The sequence below is a fragment of the Typopeltis vanoorti genome, chromosome 4, assembly GCF_054136105.1.
Source record: "Typopeltis vanoorti isolate ZY-2024b chromosome 4, IOZ_Tvanoo_1.0, whole genome shotgun sequence".
Classification (NCBI taxonomy): Eukaryota; Metazoa; Arthropoda; class Arachnida; order Uropygi; family Thelyphonidae; genus Typopeltis; species Typopeltis vanoorti.
The window spans coordinates 27,513,530-27,533,460 of record NC_143552.1 but is presented as its reverse complement, the minus strand read 5'-3'; the positions used below and the strand labels follow the sequence as shown (position 1 = coordinate 27,533,460).

The window sequence follows — 19,931 nt, the reverse complement described above, 5'->3', positions numbered from 1 at the left end:
GTCAGGAATACATATCCATACTTGAAATAGAAAAAGTCATCAAAAACCAGAAATGTAGAAAGGCAGCTGGAGTAGATGATATTTGACCAGAAAAGCTCAAATATTGAGGTACGAAAGCTTTGCATTTCAATTCTTCCTGACCAGGCCTTCTGAATTCTGATAATTCAGAAGTCCTGGTCAGGGGATCAAATTCTATATGATCTAAGTAGAGCTCTGCTAGTACCCATCTATAAAAATGGAAATAAAACTGAACATGAAAATTATGGAGTTAATATTTCCATTCTGGGCATTTTTGGTAATATTTATGCAAATATACTTGAGAAAAGGCTAAGAAAAATTGTATGAGAAAAACAAGCTGGGTTCATGGCAAATATAAGTTGCTAAGATGATTTTCACTTTAATACAAATAGTTGAGAAATCACTGGAATATAACAAAGATCTGTAATGGTTTTATAAATCTGGAAAAGGCATATGACAAGATATCTAGAGAAAAAATGCTAAAGTCATATGGTCATTCTATTCAGCAATACATAGTCCATGTTGAATTCTAAACCTGCAGTTATAATTGAAAGAGCTGCTGGAAGATAGTTTGATGGTAAATCAGGTGTGAGACAAGAGTGCATATTATCTCCACTGTTATTCATCATCTATATGGATTACATTATGGGGAAAAGTGGCACCTGAAAACCTGATATCAAAATTGGAAATGTTATTTTCAGCTAAAGAGCTGAAAATAATATTTCCAATATTTGGAGATGAATTTATGCTTGTAAATAAATCCACTACAACTTTTCAGGATTCCATAGCTAAACTGCATAGCAGCTTGTATCAATTTTGATAAAAGCTGTATCAAAATTACATAGTGATAATGCAATTCATGTAGCACTGTCAGTGTATTCTGTCTCCCAAGGGTACATATCAAGAATTTGAGGATAATTTTCAGTAGCAGTAGTGAACACTTTCATCACAGTTATAATCATATTTCAATACAGTATTAACTGAATTGAATTTTCTCCTTTTTTTTTTTTTTTTTACAAGAATCATTAGCTCTGCTTGTAATATTTCTTTTATGATATTGTTATTTAGTTTTTAATAACTTGCTTAGTTTTATAAGAGCAATTTGTTGGTGGTGATTTTGATTATTTTCAAAATTCTTTGTAAACATTATGGTCTTTTAATTATTTTTGAAACAATGAAGTACTCTGTAGATAGTTTCTGGTATTGAGACCACATATTTTAAGAAAATTAATGAGCATTTAAATTATTCATATTTGGTCATAAGTTACTTAATAACTTTTAGTGGTTATAAGACCATATGTTTTTTATTACTACATATATTAGTATAAAAACGCCGACTAGTTTCGCTAGCTACTGTCTAGCTTTGTCAAGGCTCTACCGGTACACACAAAAAATAAGAAAGAATACAGAAACGTTTGTAACTGTTTGGTAGCTAAGTTTGAACATTCGTGTGACAATGTGTGCATGTGTTGAGATTCTTCGGTCAGTATCATGGATGCGTGTTTTATGAGAACACATTACATGATTTTTCGCATACTGTAGTTCTGCTAAACTGAGTGAATTGATCAGATTTTTCCATATATCTTTGAGTATAGCACCTGGATTCCTGTTAAGGTTATTGCCTGTACATAGTACCACTGCTGCTTCTTTGAAAATTTGGTAACTGTAATCATCATCTACGTAAGGCATAGAGCTATTTTCCCAGTCTATTGTATGGTTAGAAGTTGCAAAGTGATGTGCTAAGCCTGAGGAAACCATCCTGTTGTGATTGACATCTCCCACATGTTCTTTCTGTCTGATTTCCAGGGGCTTCTTGAAGTTTGCCCAATGTAGGAAAGACCGCATGGACATGTAATTTTATGCACACCTGGATATTTGAAAAATGGAACACTATCTCTAGAAGATTTTAAAACTTGTCTGATGGTAGTAGTTGCTTTAAATACCACTTTGATGTTGTAAGATTTTAACATTCTTGCTATTCTAGAAGAGACTGCCCCCACATAGGGGATGACTACTGTTGAAAAGTACTGGGGGACTGTTCCTTGTTGTTGGAGGTTGTCTTTATAATGGTATTTATTGATGATGTTTGGAGGAAAACCATTTTGAGATAGTGTTATAGCAATTTGAGAAAGTTCTGTCTTTACCTTTTCCTCATCGGAAATAAACTTTTGGGCTCTATTCTCTAACATGTGGATGATGCTATGTGTCTGTGACCTATGATAGTTAGAAGAATAATGTAGATAACGTGTCTGTAGGTTTTCTGTATATGGACAATTTGAAATTATTCTCTTGTCTTTTCACCAGTATGTCTGGGAAGGGTAGTTGTCTGTTCTTCTCAACTTCTAGAGTAAATTTGATTGTGTTGTGAAGTGAGTTTATTCTATTTAAAAACACATGTAGGCTTTCCATGTTTCCTTTCCAAATGATGAAAACATCATCAATGTATCTCCACCATATCGATGGTTTAGGAGAAATGTTGGTAAAAATTTCATTTTCCAATTTCTCCATGAATAGGTCTGCACAAGGTGATGACAGAGGGCTACCCATGGCTAAGCCTTCTAAATGTTGGTAAACTGTGTTATTTTCCTAGACAGTTTTTCCAAAATCTTCACCATCACTCCTGAGATATTAATTGGTTGATAGTTGGATACATCGATCTTTGCACCACCCTTGTGCAATGGAATTACCATATATTCTTTCCATTCCTGTGGAATCTTCCCTGTTCTGAGACCCATATTAAATAGCCTGGCCAAAGGAATGGCCAGTTTTGCAACACACATGGTGATATCTCATCAGTCCCTATTGCCGAATTCTTATTCAGTTTGTGCAATAGCTCTAATATGTTGTCCTCGTACACCTGAGTTTCTTCGTCCAGTGAAGAGGTAGCCGTGAGCGCAATGTTGCGTACACCAGGTTGATAGCTTTTAATAAAATGGGCACTCATTAGTTGAGCGACCTCTTCTGCATCTGTAATCCTCATGCCATCTGCATTTATCTGGGTTGTTTTTAGCAAGCAGAGCCAGTTTCTTTTCATACTCAGACTTTGCTTTCCTTACAACAGTTCTGACTGTTCTAGCCTGCTGCTTATAATGTTCAAAATGGACGTCATCCCTATGCAAACGGTATTCCTTCCACATCATCCTTTTCTTATGAATCTCTTGCTTAATAAGATTACACATCCATTTAACTTCTACTCTATTTATTCTCTCTATTTATTCTTCAGACTCTTGGGACACATTCTGATATTGCATCATTTAAGTATTGTTTAAATGCTTCCCCATGCACTGTCAAGGTTCTTCCCATCCAGCAACTGATCCCATTCCACTAAATTCCTCAGTATGCTTCTCAGTTTGTCATAATTTCCTTCTTTGTAGTTCAGCATTTAACCTTTTTTGAATGCAATATTCATAAACTTAGTCACTTCCCAAGTGAGTACTGCATGATTACTGTCACCAACCAGAGGCAGAATAGTTTTAACTGAAATGCCCTCTGACACTATAATAAAATCTAATACACTTTGACTTTGAGTTCTTTCTGTCACCTGCTGCTTTAGGAAGTTGTCCTGCAACAGCTCAATAAATGCATTTTCATTCTTCTCATGAGATTGTACTGCAACCCAATCAATATTTGGATAATTAAAGTCTCCTATTATTACTCTTTTTGCACTCATGTTTTCTATTTGGTGATGCATTTCTTCATCACTTGCAATCAATCCACCAGGTCTATAATAACAACCCCCCCCCCCATTATGTAATTGATCTTGTTAGACTCCACCTCACACCAGATGTCTTCAAACTCAATGCCACATAAAATACTGTTAGTAATAATACTACAATCATAAGTGTCAACTCTAAAAGGATTCAAGTCATCTGATATCATTAGAGCATGCCCCCTTCTCTCCTATCCCCTCTATCCTTTCAAAAAATACTGTACCCTTTATACTCGATACCAGTTAGTATGTCTGATTCTGATAGCCTGGTCTCACTAATACCTATAATGAGGTTCCAACATATTGACTAAGGCAACAAACTCTACCCCCTTATTTCTGATATTCCTAGCATTCGTGTACAGACATAATAATTTACCTGCAGTTAAACGAAAGTAGGCTATATTAGCCATTAAATTAATAATTTTACCTGCATGTTCTTTTGTATACTCTTCTTTACAGTGTGCATGACACAGTTGGACAACTTGCAGATCTCTATTCTTCTCTAGTGCCTTATCATCTAGGCATCTTTCCACATGTTTGATGGGTCCAAACCAGATGAACGGAAAGTCGAAATCATTGTCTTCTTGTCGACATTTCCATGACAAAGCCCATTCCCTTTATTAACTCAGTTATATAACATTGTTACTCTTACACTCATATTATCACCATTCCTCCCTTTATAATTTATTTTTCCTCACTCTTTGTGTTAGATCTCATACCAGTTAGTTTTTCTAGCCTCCTGATACCAAACTCATTCAGGTGTAGCTCATCCCCTCTTATAATTACTATTATGTGGTCTCAGTACCAGAAACTCTACAGAACTGCTAACCCACAGAAATTTTGCATATATTTTACTTTATCCATTGTTACATTAAATATAGTTATCCCTATTAAAAGTACCGGCCTTGTTGGTCGAATGGTTAGTGTATCTGCTCTTCAGTCAAGAGGCTGCAGGTTTGATTCCTGCCAAGGCATGGAAGTTTGTGATTGTCCTACTAACCAATTGCAAAATTTCATACCCTTTGTATATGTACTGCCGTGACCTGTGTCCTTTCAGAGTATGTTGCTCCATAATCAAATAAATCCTATTAAAAGTGCCGGCCTTGTTGGTCGAATGGTTAGTGTATCTGCTCTTCAGCCAAGAGGCTACAGGTTTGATTCCTGCCAAGGGCATGGAAGTTTGTGATTGTCCTACTAACCAACTGCAAAATTTCATACCCAAGAGCCTGTGTGGCTCAGCGGATGTGGCGTTTGCACACCGCTGCGCTTGGCTGCACGAAGGAAGACTTGGTTTTGAGTCTAGTCGGCGACTAGAGGAAATTTTTCTAAGCCTTTTTTTGACCGGTTCCTGAGTTAGTCGATCTCTGGCACGGGCAAGCAGGTTTTTCCTCCCGGAAACTCGGGTTTTCTGTCCTGTAAACTCAAGAAAATCGACCGTAGCACCCACATTATTTCAGACATTAAATATATTGTGTTAGGGTTAGGGACCACGAGATGGCGGCACATTTGAGCCGTCTCTCTTCACTGCGTACCGCTTAATTAGTGATAGCCTTGGGCCATCTGTCTCTGATTGGGTACCAGTGGAGATTGAACTGCCCACTCAGTCTCCAAAAGTTAGAGAGGGCTAAATGGCCTCGCATACTCCCGTATACGGGAATAAAAAGACGTTAGCTGATTTTTAAAAAATTTTTTTTTTATTTGTATATGTACTGCCATGACCTGTGTCCTTTCAGAGTATGTTGCTCCATAATCAAATAAATCCTATTAAAAGTTGCTTGGTTTGGCTAAAACTGAAAAAATAATTTGGGTTATCTTGTTTCATGCATGAGAAATAATCTTTCACATTCATCTGGGATGAAAATTAGAAAATGATAAAAACCAAATTATTGAGGTCTATCACAAGATTCTGAATTTTACAATCTTTGGATTTATAACATGGAAATATCAGAACATTGCAAAGTTGGTGTGATTAACATCTAGTGTATGCACTATATGTCCTCTTTATCATTATTGCTGTGGCTGACACACAGCCTTGGTGCACAAAATTTTGTGCAATTACTTGATTGTACTTCTTCAGACTATGTGGAACCAAAGTCTGTGTCAAAATTTGCATTCAGTGATGATGACTTTGACCAGGAATAGTGTTGATGACATTCACAACTGAATGTCATGATTATGAAGTGGTTTGTGAAAACATATTTGTTGTTAATTTCCTATAGTCTTATAATTTAGCTTTAATTTTTTTTTTTCTTTAACTTCTGTCAACCATCTTGCACTTTCCATTTTGACATTTATGGATATGTTATTACATAATAGCACTATATAATAATTATTGCTATTATTTACAACCACAGATGTCTAGTTACACACAAAAGATGAACAAATAAATAGCTGAACAATCTCTATGCGGCTGCATAGTAGTGTGCAGCATAAGTCTTAATAGTTGGGGGGATACATGTCACTCTCGCTGTTGGGCTGTACCCAAACACATTGATGACGGCTCAGTAGTGCTTTGGGCTACCACCAATGTTTATTTGAAAGCCTGAAATGGTTTTATAAAGTTCATGTGTGTTCTTTAGAGTAAGGTTTCTGGATTATCCTATGAACGTTATTAAAATGTATTTATGATCTGTAGGTTTATAATTTTTACAAGTGAGATTGACATTAAATTCAAATCCTGTTGATGAAAAGACAAAGATTAGAATTTTGAGCTATTACATTTCCCAATTTGTATTGCCTGAAAACAGCTGAATATCTTTATATTTTGTTCTGTTTTGTCTGCATGTAAGTTACACAGTGGTGCTCACAGCAGACCTATGTCATACTATCATAACACTTTTCACTTCCCTGCAAAACTACTGTCACATATAGTGCTTCTCAGTGCAGTTGTACAAATGTTATAGTATTTGATTTTTGATTGGAAAAACTTTGGTTTGAATCCAATTTAGTATGTTAGGGATCTTTATATGGACTTTTTTTCAAATAAAGATACGTTACTAAATCTCATATGGAGGTGACAAAGATTTATTTTCTTAAGACTTGGTTTTTGTGTCTTGCAAAAAAGGCAAATTGGATGAAGAATAGTTTCTATGAACAGCCATAATACTATGATCTCATTAGCTGTAATTTCAAAAAATCAACCTTTCTCACATAGAGCTTACTGATATATCTCAGCTAACTTTCTCACACCTAGACTGCCAGTTTAAAAACTGGAGGTTTTGAAAATATATAGACATTCACATGCAAAACAATAATCTACAGTTGAAGTTGTAAGTATAGAATACAATTTTTAAACAACAGAATTTCAATGGTTTTAAAATTGAAAAAAAAAAAAACTTGGGCGCATTTAAAAAAATTTTTTTTTAAATGAGCCCAAGCTTAAAAATCAACAATAATCAAAAATTAAAATTCATTTTTATAAGTAAATAAAAATTCATTTAATCGAACACCAGGAAGCAAAGTTTATTCAGCACTGAATGTGTGAATCCATGCAGAATACAGAGGCAAGAGCAAAATGCTTAGAGCTCATGTTATTGACTATTTGAATGGAAAGTACCTAAGTATGTCAGGTATAAGGGCAGTGTTTAGTGAAAGGAGAGCTAATGAGTAAATTTTTTTGACGGTATTGTAGGGTTAAATACCCCAAACAAATTTAAGGATGCCTAGAAAAGAAATGTAAAATATTCTTATTTTTCAAATTATTAATGCCTAACATTTTTATAATTGTAAATCACATTTCCCCTTACTCATTTTGTCTGCAGAGTTACTATAACCTATAATATTAATCTTCTTGTTATATTCATGTAAGCTATTAATCTGGAAGCCCTTCATGCTGTCTGATATACTAATAATTTTTCCTATATACAGAACTTCAGAAATGTAATAATTATTATAAATGTGATTCATCCATCATATAATACAAGGAAATAATTATTTTTGTGCCTACTAACTTCATACAAATCAGATACAAAGTATATACATTAACTTCCAGTTGACAATTTTCCTCTAAATTAGTCTGTTATTTGTCAGAACTAATATGGTCAGATCATATATATTTTGATCTTCTAAGGCACTTCTAACTATATCAGTCCACTAAAACAAATTATGAATGCCTTTTCAAAGAAAGTTGTGAAGTCCTTTTACATCAGCCTAACCTGAATCAAAACTATCTGCTCTCTCTCCCCCCAAAAGTTTTGGAGATTCTTATTTTATGTAAATGTCAAAAAGTTTTAATATTATTTATTAATATTAATTTTTAGCATACAGCAACTGTATTTAATTGGTAAACTGATTGTTGTATATACCTTCTATTCCTGTTCTTTGATTTGCTTGTTGTTTGAAAAATGACAGTACATCTACAGTACAAAAAAATCTGTATTTTCATTAAAGTTTATTACTGTGGCTATCGTGTAATATGTTGTTTTACAGTTATGCTACATTTATCTTTAAATACTAGATTTATCTGTCCATTTAGATCTTGGTATTCCTCTAGGCCAGCGGTTCCCAACCTTTTTGATTCGCGGAGCCCTTTTTAGAATCAATTCCTATGGTGGAGCCCTTTAGGTCCATACAATAAACTCAGTTCCTCCAATTTAATCATTACATCTAATTCAATTCAAATACATATTCGTTCATTACTTGTTATTCGAAATTTTTATTATTCATTATAGAAGATAATTCCTATTTAATTTTACTAACTAGAGTGCACTGTAGTGCAACAGTAGACCTAAATTAAGATATAACTTAAAATAATGTATAAACGTTTAATGAGACACCTGTGGTTGCATTTTTTTGCACAGTTTTTTATTTTAGGTTCAATTGATGATAATTGCAGGCGAATGTCTGGTTCTGCATTTAAGCGGCTTCTGTATTTTGTTTTGATACCTGTATAGGTGGAGAATCCCGCTTCACAGAGATATGTAGTTGAGAAAGGCAGCAATACTAATTTTGCTTTCTCAGACAAGATTTTGAATTCATCTTGTAAATGCAGCCAAAACACCGGTAGACTTTGGTTTTGAAATGTGATTTTTAGTTCGCTGTGAGATGTCAAATCTATGAAGACCTCGTATTCCACTGAGTTTAAGCTGGGTGGTTTTTTGTTCACGCTGAACACATTCAGTACCCATTTAAAGTCATCAAGTACCTTTTCTTGAGCTGTCGGAAAATAATGTTCAAACAAGCCTTCCAAAGCTTCGAGATGCGCTGAATATTTTTCTGTATTTTTTCTTGAATCTTGATTGTTATTTTCACTCAAGAAGTTTTTTGTAAGAGGGAAGCAATCGATATCTTCCTTTTCCACGCACTCCAACCAATACATAAGTTTCCTCTTAAAAGAAGACACTTTGGCATTTGCATCAAAAACTGTGGCAGTTTTTTCTTGCAATGATAGATTCATTTCGTTCATTTTGCTAAAAATGTTGGCCAAATACGCCAGTTTGCACACCCAGTCTTCATCATTTAAAACCATTGCCAACAGCATTTTTGATGTGCCAACACATCAAAAATGCTGCTACCTCTGCATGCAGTTCCATCAAACGTGTCAACGCTTTTCCTCGAGACAACCACCTCCTTCAGTGTGCAGCAGGAGGAACTCATGGTGGCTTCCCACATCTTCACACATTAGTTTGAAGAGACTGCTTTTAAGAGGTCGCAATTTTATATAGTTTATTATTTTTATGGCATCATTCTACACTATCATAAGCTCAGAAGGCATTTTTCTCGAGGCTAGCGCGTGTCTATGAAGAACGCAATGGCTGCTGCTGCATTTCTTTGCCTTATCTTTAATTTTGGCAATGGCTCCAGCATTTAACCCATCATTGCCTTTGCACCATCAGCACATATATCTGCAGTTTTCTCACGGTATTTCATTTGATGAGATGAATTCATCCAAAAGATTAAATATTTTACCCCCTGATGTGTCGGTTGGTAGTGGTCTGCAAAGAAGAAGATCCTGATAGCTTTATAAGTAAACATAACGAACAAATACCATTAAAACCGCCAACCCGGTGACGTCAGTCAATTCATCCATTTGTAATGTGAATTTAGTACATCTGACGCAACTGACAAGTGTCTTTCACGTCATCAGCCATATTGCTGATTCGTCTAGCAATGGTGTTATTTGATAAAGGGATGTTGGAGACTAACTTAACAGCTTTTTCATCAAGCAAACACTTGACAATATCGATTGTACCAGGTTTAATAAGAGTCTCTGCAATGGTATGAGCTTCACCAGCTCGAGCTACATGGTAACTTATTAGGTAAGAAGCTTTCAGTACTTTTTCGTTATTGGTTTTAGCAAGTGTTGTCATAGTTTTCTGTGAAGCTAAAATTTTGTTGCACTTCCTCTTGAAAAAACCAGACGGTTTATCTTTCAACTCGGGATGGTTTCTCTCGAAATGACGCCGCAGTTTAGCAGGAAACATGGAACTGTTGGTCAACACATTTCTGCAAATCACACAGAGAGGCCGACCATCATTTGTTTTTGTGAATCCCATATTCAAGTAACTTTCTTCGTATTTTCATTTTTTATTGGGAGAAATCTTTCCCTCACTGCCCCACTTCTGTCGCGTTTTGCAAACAATGATTGAGGGGGCACTGCAGATTCAGAAATGGTTTCTTTTGCAGAAAGCTCATCTGACAAACAAATGCCAGAGTGCATTGCTTGGTTATCTTTTTTTTGTCGTTGGCTCATCTGGCAAAGTAATGGAGTGAGCTGCTGGTTTGTCCTCCTTTTCAAATGTAACATCTTTTTTTCTTCAAAGTACCTCTTTGAAGCCAGCGATCCATGCCTAAAGAAAATCGCACAGGAATATGAGAATAACTGACTTTATCTTTCATAACCCAGAATACAAAATAAAGCAAATAAAAATTTTATAACAAAATACAAATACTTACCTACTTGAAAACCAATAAAAGCACCTGAGTCAATCAATAATGTAACATTTTTCTACCAGAAATGTATCGCAGTAGTTCGGGGTTCGAACATACTAGCTGCACAACTAAACATCCACAAAGAGGTCAAATGCACAGAAAACTCATGAAAGAATCACTAAGAAATCACAATATTATCGCTATGAAAATTCACTTTGAAGTGATTGATTCTACTTTTTGTTTCTTATTATTTAATTTCATTCAATTTTTATTTATTTTATTTTCCTGGAGCGGCCACGGAGCACAGGTTAGGAACCACTGCTCTAGGCCATGGGTGTCTGACCTGTGGCCCTGGACTGTTAGTAATGCAGTCCCATAAGATCTTAAACTTTTAACATTATCATGTGATGCAAAAAAATATGCTGTCTTTCTTTCTGTTTTGATAGAGGAATTTGAGAATAGGTTTCAAGATTTCAGAAAAAATTATCGTTTTTTTTTGTATATTTGCAACTCCATTTTCATTCAAGTTAAATACATTACCTTCAAATTTTCAAATGGAATGTATAAAGTTTCAATAAGATATTCAACTCAAAGAAAAATTTGATCGTGTCTCTTTGCTAGATTTTTATAAGACCTATCTTCCCAGAGAAAAATATCCTTCGCTTCACAATTATGCTTTATTTGTGTCATTGCTTTTTTGTAGTACGTACATTTGTGAACAACTATTTTCAAGAATTAAGTATACGAAGAGTAAAGTTAGATCAGAAATTTCTGAAGAAACCTTCAGAGCTCATTACCAATTGCAACGACTTTCATCGAACCAGCTCCCATTCTATTCAAGTGACCATATCACCAGAGACTGACGTTACTCACACATTCTTGAATGCTAGCAGTGTCGAGTTCCTTTCTAATGGCTTCATTTTTAATGATTTTGCCACTGATGCCATTTATTTGTGCTTCTAATTTTTTAGAGAACTCATATCTGTGTACTCTAGTTTTTGACCAACTGTTTTACTTCTAACCCATCTCTTAGATCAACAAGTTAATATTGGTTTGAATCGAACCGTGTATACAGATGGTTTAGTGTTTTAACTAATTTTTCTCTTATTCTGTATAAATTTATTCAGTTGACTGCCCAACCTACCTCCTTTGCTTTTTCTATTTATTTCCATATTTGTCATCTTCACTAAAACTTGGCATAAATATTTGGAATGCTTCACTTGTTATGTTGGTTCTCCACTCAGGATGCAGCTGATCTTTGCAGCATTTCTGCATATGTGTTTTGATTGTTGATTTACATGCCAAATTTGTTGCAGCACTTATTGAGTTCAGTTTAGTTTTTTTGAATCCTGCTGCCTCCTATTGGATTTCTTTAAGAGTATAAGCATCTGCAAAGAGGTCTTCATTATTTAGCCTGAATTGCACTTGTTTTCACCAAGTTCAGTCTTTTCTTTTACTTGTAGCTCCTGTATGCTCTGTTATATTGAAGTATCTTGAACAAAGAGGATACTTCAACAATAATAATGCTCATCCCACTTAAGAAGTCTGAAACATCATCAAATTGCTGACATGTACCCTCAAGGTGTGTACAGGGTACGATAGTACTGTACACATGAAAAATTTACATCATTACCAACTTCCTATCTACAATTTTCCTCAAAATCAATCTGTTACCTGTCAAAACTCAAACATTATCATATATCAATCCACCTATATCTATATAATTACTATATCAATCCACCTATATCTTGGTCTTCCTTTGGATCTTTTTCCTGCCAACCAGGTAGAGAACACTTGTTTTGCTAATCTTTCCTCTCTCATTCTGTTTAAGTAACCATACCACCTGAGATGAGCTCTGCTAACACATTCCTCGATGCTAACTATGTTAAGCTCTTCCTTAACATCCTCGTTTTTAATATGATATTGCCATTGATGCCATCTGTTCACCCCTAATCTTTCTCAGGACTCTCATGTCTACGGTCTCTAGTTTTTGATCAAGTGTTTTACTTCTAACCCAGCTTTCAGATCCATAAGTTAAAATCGTCTTGAATACTGTCTTGTGTACAACTAATTTAGTGTTTTGGCTAATTACTCTTTATTCCATATAAATTTATTCATTTGACTTCTTATCATACCAGCATTGTTGATCCTGTTGTCTATTTCTATATTTAATTTACCATCTTCACTAAAAATCGTGCCTAAGTAGCTGAAATGTTTTACTTGTTCTATAGGTTCCCCATTCACAATGCAATTAATATTTTCACTGCTTCTGCCTATGTCTTTGTCTTGCTATTGCTGACCTTCATACCATATCTATCACAACAGTTATTCAATTTAGTCAGGGAATCTTGTAGACTTGAAGCGGATTTATTTAGAAGTGTAACGTCATTTGCATGAAGCTAAGAACTGACATTAACATCTCCAATTTTGATATCAGGTTTAACACCACTTTCCTTCATAATGTGATCCATATGAATAACAGAGGAGATAATGTACATCCTTGTTCGACACCAGATTTAAAATTAAACCATCTTCCTGTACTTCCTTCAATTCTAACTGCTGACTTACAACTTGAATAAAGACTAAGTATTGCTTGATATAATTGCCAAAATTAACCCTATACAACTGTAGTGTTTTGAATAGCTTCTCTCTTTCTTGGCACCTTGTCATATGCCTTTTCCAGATCTACAAAACTTATTATTATAATCCCATGATTTCTCAACTATTTGTCATAAAGTGAAAATCTGATGCTGACAGCCTGTATTTGGCCTGAATCCAGCTTGTTCTTCATCAAGCTTTTCTTCCACAATCCTTCCTAACCATTAGCATTTTTTAAGTATATTTGCATAAATCTTACCAGGAACACTCAGTAGAGAAATACCTCTGTTTTCTCACATTCATTTTTGTTTCAGTTTTTAAATATGGGTACTATGAGAACTCTACTCCAATCATCTGGAATTCGTCCAGAACGTGGAATTCGTGAAGAACGTAGATGTAACTACATCTACGTTCTTCATCCTCAGGTCCTCCTCCACCAGCTCCCATGATCTCTTCTTTGACCACCCGTGTTTTCTCTTCCCCTGCACATTCCTCTGCATGACTTTTTCCCCCATATTTTTGTCCTCCTTCCTCGTCACATGACCAAACCATCTCAACCTTGCCTCCTGTATCTTCACTCCTAAGTTCGTAACTTCACAGTTCCCCTTACATAGTCATTTCTCAGACGATCCTTTCTGGTCACACCGCACATCCACCTAAGCTTTCTCATCTTCACTGCCTCCATCGTACTGATATTATTTTTCTTCAGAGATACAGTTTTCATAGCTGGTCTCACTACTGTCCTGTAGATTTTGCCTTTTAGATTGATCGGCACCCTCTTATCACATAGCACTCCAGCCATATCTCTCCAGTTCCTCCATCCAACTTGTATCCTGCATCCCACTTCCTTCTCAGCCTCTCCATACTCTTTCACTGTTGAACCTAAGTATCTAAAGTCCCTAACCTTCTTGATGACATTTCCTTCCAGCTCCAGATCTGTCTCTTGGTTGCCATCCACTTTGCAGCACATACACTGTCTTATTTCTGCTTAGCCTCACACCTCTCACCATTTTTTCAGTTTTACTGCCACTTCTTCTCTTGAAGAAGCTCCCATTGTTTCTCTCAAAACTTTTCCATCATCTGCTGCAAGTACTCATTCTTTACTGTCAGGAAAATTAAAAAGATGTGAAAAATAACAAAAATTTATTGATAATGCTAGTTCAGATGTCTGCCATGTTATCCTCCTTGGATGTCAATTAAAATCATTGATAGTCTTATGCCAATTATTCTGCTGATCTCCACCCATCATTTCCACTCTATCCTTGGGCAGCTAGTCCTCACCCTTGGCTAATCATGACTAAGGGGAGACTAACTGCCACTAGTCTTCAAAAATTAGTTGAGGCTAAATGGATTTAACTACTTACTTTGGGAAATGAAAGGTGTTAGTGGTTTGCTGTTTCATAGTGTTTTGTTTTTTATAGGAGCAACAAATTAAGTACTATATATATAGCCCACAGTTTATTAAGTTTAAATATATTATTGTACATGTATATTAAAAATAAGTAAAATATTTATAAATGTAAATATAATGTGCTAATAATTTATTTCAAAATATCATTTAAGGAAAATTTATTCATTCATATGTACTTCACTAGATATAATTCATATAATCAAATTTTCAAAAGGAAATATTTTTTTCTGAGTTAAAATAATGTAGTATTATATAAACTGTTACACTTTTTTATAATGTTAGTCAAGTGGCTTTTAATTTATCGTCCTACATGTTTCGCCAATTTTTCTATCGGCATCTTCAGGGAATACAAATTAGTAAGCTATGTGAAGGTAACAGACTAGGTTATAACATGGTTCTAATTCATACAAAAATTGGTATTGTGCGAGACAATGCGCGTGTCTCGGGAACCTAGAAGTTCCCGAGACACGTGCATTGTGCGAGACAATGCACGTGTCTCGGGAATACCAACCAATACCAATTTTTGTATGAATTAGAACCATCAGTTATAACCTAGTCTGTTATCTTCATATAGCTTACTAATTTGTATTCCCTGAAGATGCCGATAGAAAAATTGGCAAAACATGTAGGACGATAAATTAAAAGCCACTTGACTAACATTATAAAAAAAGTGTAATAGTTTATATACATAATAGTCAAGAAAGAATACCACACAATGTAGTATTATGTTTGAGTTTTTATGTAACATTAAACTGTTTCCAAAATACTAGGCGTTCTTATTTTAGAAATAAAAGGTCTACCAAAAAACTCAACTTTCTAAATATACTGCTAATAAAGGTCTAGTATGCTGTGCTATTGTATACTGTTTCCCCCCCCCCACACACACCACCACCACCAATGCACTGTTCTTACAGTGCTTTTTTTTTTGGAGAAGGGAGGGTGATAGCACATTATAGTCTTCATATCCAGCATTCCAAAGATCTGACACTGTGTTAGTTAATCTTCTCAGAATATCTTCATCTTCCTTGGAAGCTGGTGCCAAACCTGTCTCTTTATGCTCTGATCAAGCCCTCTACAGAACTACAAAAGATGTTATGGCAGTGATGATGAGGAGGAGGACATTTTCGTGTATAACTGCATTACTGCTTCTCTTTGCTTTAAGGAGAAGGCAGACACTGACAATCTGTAGTAGATATACCTGACACTGAATTAGAAACCTTTATGCAGATATAGCCGAACATTACTTATGCAACATCATCATCATCATCAAATTCCTGCCATGTACACTCAAGAGGTGTACAGGATATGATAATACTGCATGAAAAATTTACATCATTACTAACTTCCTATCTAATTTTCCTCCAAATCAGCCTCTTATCTGTCAAGACTCCAACATTATCAGATCTTATATTTATATCTTCTAAGGTACATTTTATTGTATTAATCCACCTATATCTTGGTCTTTCTCTGGGTCTTTTTCCTGCCAATCTGGCAGAGAAAGAACATTTGTTTTGCTAATCTTTCCCATTCTATTTCAGTAACCATACTACCTGAGATGAGCTCTGCTAATGCATTCCTGGATGCTGGCAATGTCAAATTCTTTCCTAATATCCTCATTGTTAATATGATATATCCATTGATATCATCTGTTCATTCCCCAATCTTTCTCAGGACTCTCATATCTGCAGTCTCTAGTCTTTTGTCAAGTGTTTTACTTCTGACCCAGCTCTCAGATCTGTAAGTTAAAACTGGTTTGAACTCTGTCTTGTATACAGCTAATTTTTTGTTTCACTAATTTCTCTCTTATTCCATATAAATTTATTCAGTTCACTTCATACCGTACCAGCTTTGTTGATTCTGTTGTCTATTTCCATATTTAATTTATATGGAAATAAATCTATAGTTTCTCTTTTCACAATACAGTTGATATTTTCAGTGCTTCTGTCTATTTTCATTGTCTTTGTCTTGTTATTGCTGACCTTCATACCATATCTATTACAAGCGATTCAATTTAGACAGGGAATCTTGCAGATTTCCATTGGATTTATATTAGAAACATACCATCGTCCACATAAAGCAAAGAGCTGATGTTAACATCTCCAATTTTGATATCAGGTTTAATACCACTTTCCTTCATTATATGATCCATATAGATAATAAATAACAGAGGGGATAATGTACATCCTTGTCTGACATTAGATTTAACATTAAACCATTTTCCTGTACTTCAATTCTAACTTCTGACTTATAACTCAAATAAAGACTAAGTATTGCTTGATATAATGCCCCATTGACACCATATAACTGATAGCATTTTGAATAGCTTCTCTCTTGGCACCTTGTCATATGCCTTTTCCAAATCGACAAAACTTAAATACAGATCTTTGTTATATTCCCATGATTTCTCAACTATTTGTCATAAAGTGAAAATCTGATCCTGACAGTCTGTTTGGCCTGAATCCAGCTTGTTCTTCACCAAGCTTTTCTTCCACAATCCTTCTCTTCCACAACCGTTTCTCATGCATAGTTGCATAAATCTTACCAGGAACATTTAGTAGAGAAATACCTCTGATTCCCACAGTCAATTTTATTTCCCCTTTTTATATATGGTTACTATGAGAGCTCTACTCTAATCATCTGAAATTCGTCCCTCTGTCCAGGCCTTCTGAACTATGCAGTGCAGCCACTGTAAGACTTATACCTCCATACTTGAGCATTTATGGTCAAATGGCATCTATTCCAGCTGCCTTGCCATTGCAGGCTTTTGTTGACCTTTTCTACTTCAAGTATGGATATGTATTCCTGATTGCATGCCTTGTCATTGTTTTTTACTACTGTGCTGTCACTAATTGTTTCATTTAGCAATTTTTCAAAGTAATTACTCCATACTTCAAGGATATCTTTTTCTCCAGTTTTGATGTCACCTTAATCATCTCTAATTCCTTTTCCAGCACTCTTTCCTAAATTTCTGAGCTTTTTCAACAGCCTCTAGAATATCTTGCTACCTTCTTGATATTTATTTTCTATGTTCTTACCAAACAGTCTTTCCATGACTTTTGTTTAGCTAGTTAAACAGTGTTTAGCTTCCTTACATTTGTCCCTTTATTCTCTAAGAGCACAAACTGATTTATTTGCCAGGAACTTTTGATATGTTTTCTTCTTTTCTTTCGTTGCCTCTTTAACTTCCTGTGTCCACCATTGAGTTCTGATTTTTCTATCCTTGTATACAACTTCACCACGTGACTCTCTGGTTGAATTAAGCAATGTTTTCTTCAAGGCTTGCCACTGAATCTCCAACGTTTGGTTCCTGTTTTCAAAGTTTTTCATTTTTTCTTGAATAACATTTGTTTATTTTAGTCTGCAGTTCACATCTGAGAGCTGTTCGACTTTTATTTGCTTTCCTACATGTTCTTCTTTTCAATTTGAAATTCAGTTTTATTCTGCTCAAAACTAAATGGTGATCACTTCCAATTTCAAATCTTCTGTACACCTGGTGTCTGGCACCAGGGAGAAAACATCACTATGAACAATATCATAGCAATGAGATTTTTCTTATTCCTTGCATCTTCTCTCCATGTGAATTTGTGCACATTTTTATGTTGGAACATTGTGTTAGTAATAACCAGTCCATGTCCTGAGCAGAAATCCAAGTATTTGCCATTATTATCAGCTTTGCTCTTTTCTCCAAATTTGCCCAAAATATTTTTGCATGTCTGACAATCATTTCAAACTCTGCTGTTTAATTCCCCAACAATGACCAATTTTTCATTGCGTCAGTTGCTTTCTCTAAAGACTCAAAAAAATTCTTTCACTTCTGCCTTAGCAGAACCTCTTGTGGGACCATAGGCACAAATAAGTCTCATTGTCCAATTCCCTATTCTGATATTTGCCCACATCACTCTACTTGAAATTGCCTGCCATTCAAGAAGATTAGCCTTGTATTTAGTGTTGAATACCATGACTACTCCTTCTTTTCTTGATTGTCATTGCCTGAATATAAAATTTTGTATTTATTGCTCAGAATGATCTCACCAGTTTTGCCTTTTTTGTTTCAGTCATCCCTATTATATCGATTTGATACTTATCCAATTCCTCAGCTAGCTCTGTTCCTTGCCATTCAGACTTCTTATGTTGATAGTACCAATCTTGAACTCTGGTGATGTTGGTTGGGGTGTGTTTTAGGATTTGTTCGCTATTTGCCCTGGTTCCCTGGCAAAAACAACGGGGGCATTGTTTAACCATGCGACACCCCAGCCGGTATGAAAACCTGTCAATACTTATGCAACATATATGCAAAATTCTTGTGCATCACCATGTATTTCAGGCAACTATTTAAGAATGCTGCTGGTGAAGTAATCAACAGTGTTGTTCAGAATGGCAAAAACAAAAGATGTTTTGGAGTTCGATAAAGGGCTTATTGTGGTGTCATCTGGCCTGGAGCCATGATTTTGAAAACTGCAGAACTGACTGGTTTCTCAAAGGGTGAGATATCATGGGTGTTTAATCAGTGGAAAAATAATTTGTATATCTTGTCTAAAAGGCATAACTGTGGTTCTAACTTTCTGTGTGCAGCAATTGACTGAAGCATTTAATGAAGGTTCTTACTGACCCACATCTCACCAAACTATGTGCAAGGAATAGAAGACAATCAGTATTGGCATTCGCATGCCTATGTGGAAACACGATATTAAATTCAGTTTTTTCTATATATTAAATTATATATATTTTTCTATATATATATTTCTATATTAAATTCAGCTAATTCAGTGGTTGGTATGTGTAGTAAACTTTCATCATGAAGTCCCCTGCCCCAATTTTTGTTACTAAAAAGATACATAGAGCAGCATAGGATGCTCGTGAGTCAAGTGTGGCGCACATGTGTAAGAAGAGCTCCAAATTGAGATAAGTATTTTTGGAATAATTAAGTATATATGAGTGTTTGAGTAAGAGCTGCTGTAAAAGTTGTGTGCTACTATTATTGTTAGTATGGGGGATTTTATTTTGCTTAAACTTAATTACGAATTCGTTGTTATTATTAGACTGTAGAGTGGTAACCAGCAGATTAAACATGGCAACAGCTTTGTCATTCCAAACTTTAACTTACATTTCAGTCGTTTCGTTAAGTGTGAGGTGTGTAAGTTATTCTTTCGATTACATAAATGATTTGTGTATGTTTAGGGCGGATGGAAGGAGGGTATGTGCGAAGTGTGATCTGAACAAGGAATTGATGAATGCAAATATGAAATTGATGACAGAAAGTGTTAGTAGCGAGATTGTCGTGGGGAAATGAGTGCACGTTCGAAAGAGAAGGATGGTGTGAAAGAG

General features: G+C 35.3%; 3 protein-coding genes across 4 annotated transcripts in view; 1 reads left to right on the top strand and 2 right to left on the bottom strand.

Moving 5' to 3' along the window:
• Positions 1–19,931, top strand: part of LOC150107179 (uncharacterized) — a 446,221-nt gene that overhangs the window by 13,602 nt on the left and 412,688 nt on the right. The window lies entirely within an intron of this gene.
• Positions 8,454–9,206, bottom strand: LOC150107181 (zinc finger BED domain-containing protein 5-like). Its single transcript, XM_090391658.1, has one exon. It carries the CDS (start codon positions 9,204–9,206, stop codon positions 8,454–8,456), a length of 753 nt encoding a protein of 250 aa, XP_090247784.1.
• Positions 9,769–10,221, bottom strand: LOC150107180 (zinc finger BED domain-containing protein 5-like). The gene has a single exon (XM_090391656.1). The coding sequence runs from the start codon at positions 10,219–10,221 to the stop codon at positions 9,769–9,771; it is 453 nt and encodes a 150-aa protein (XP_090247782.1).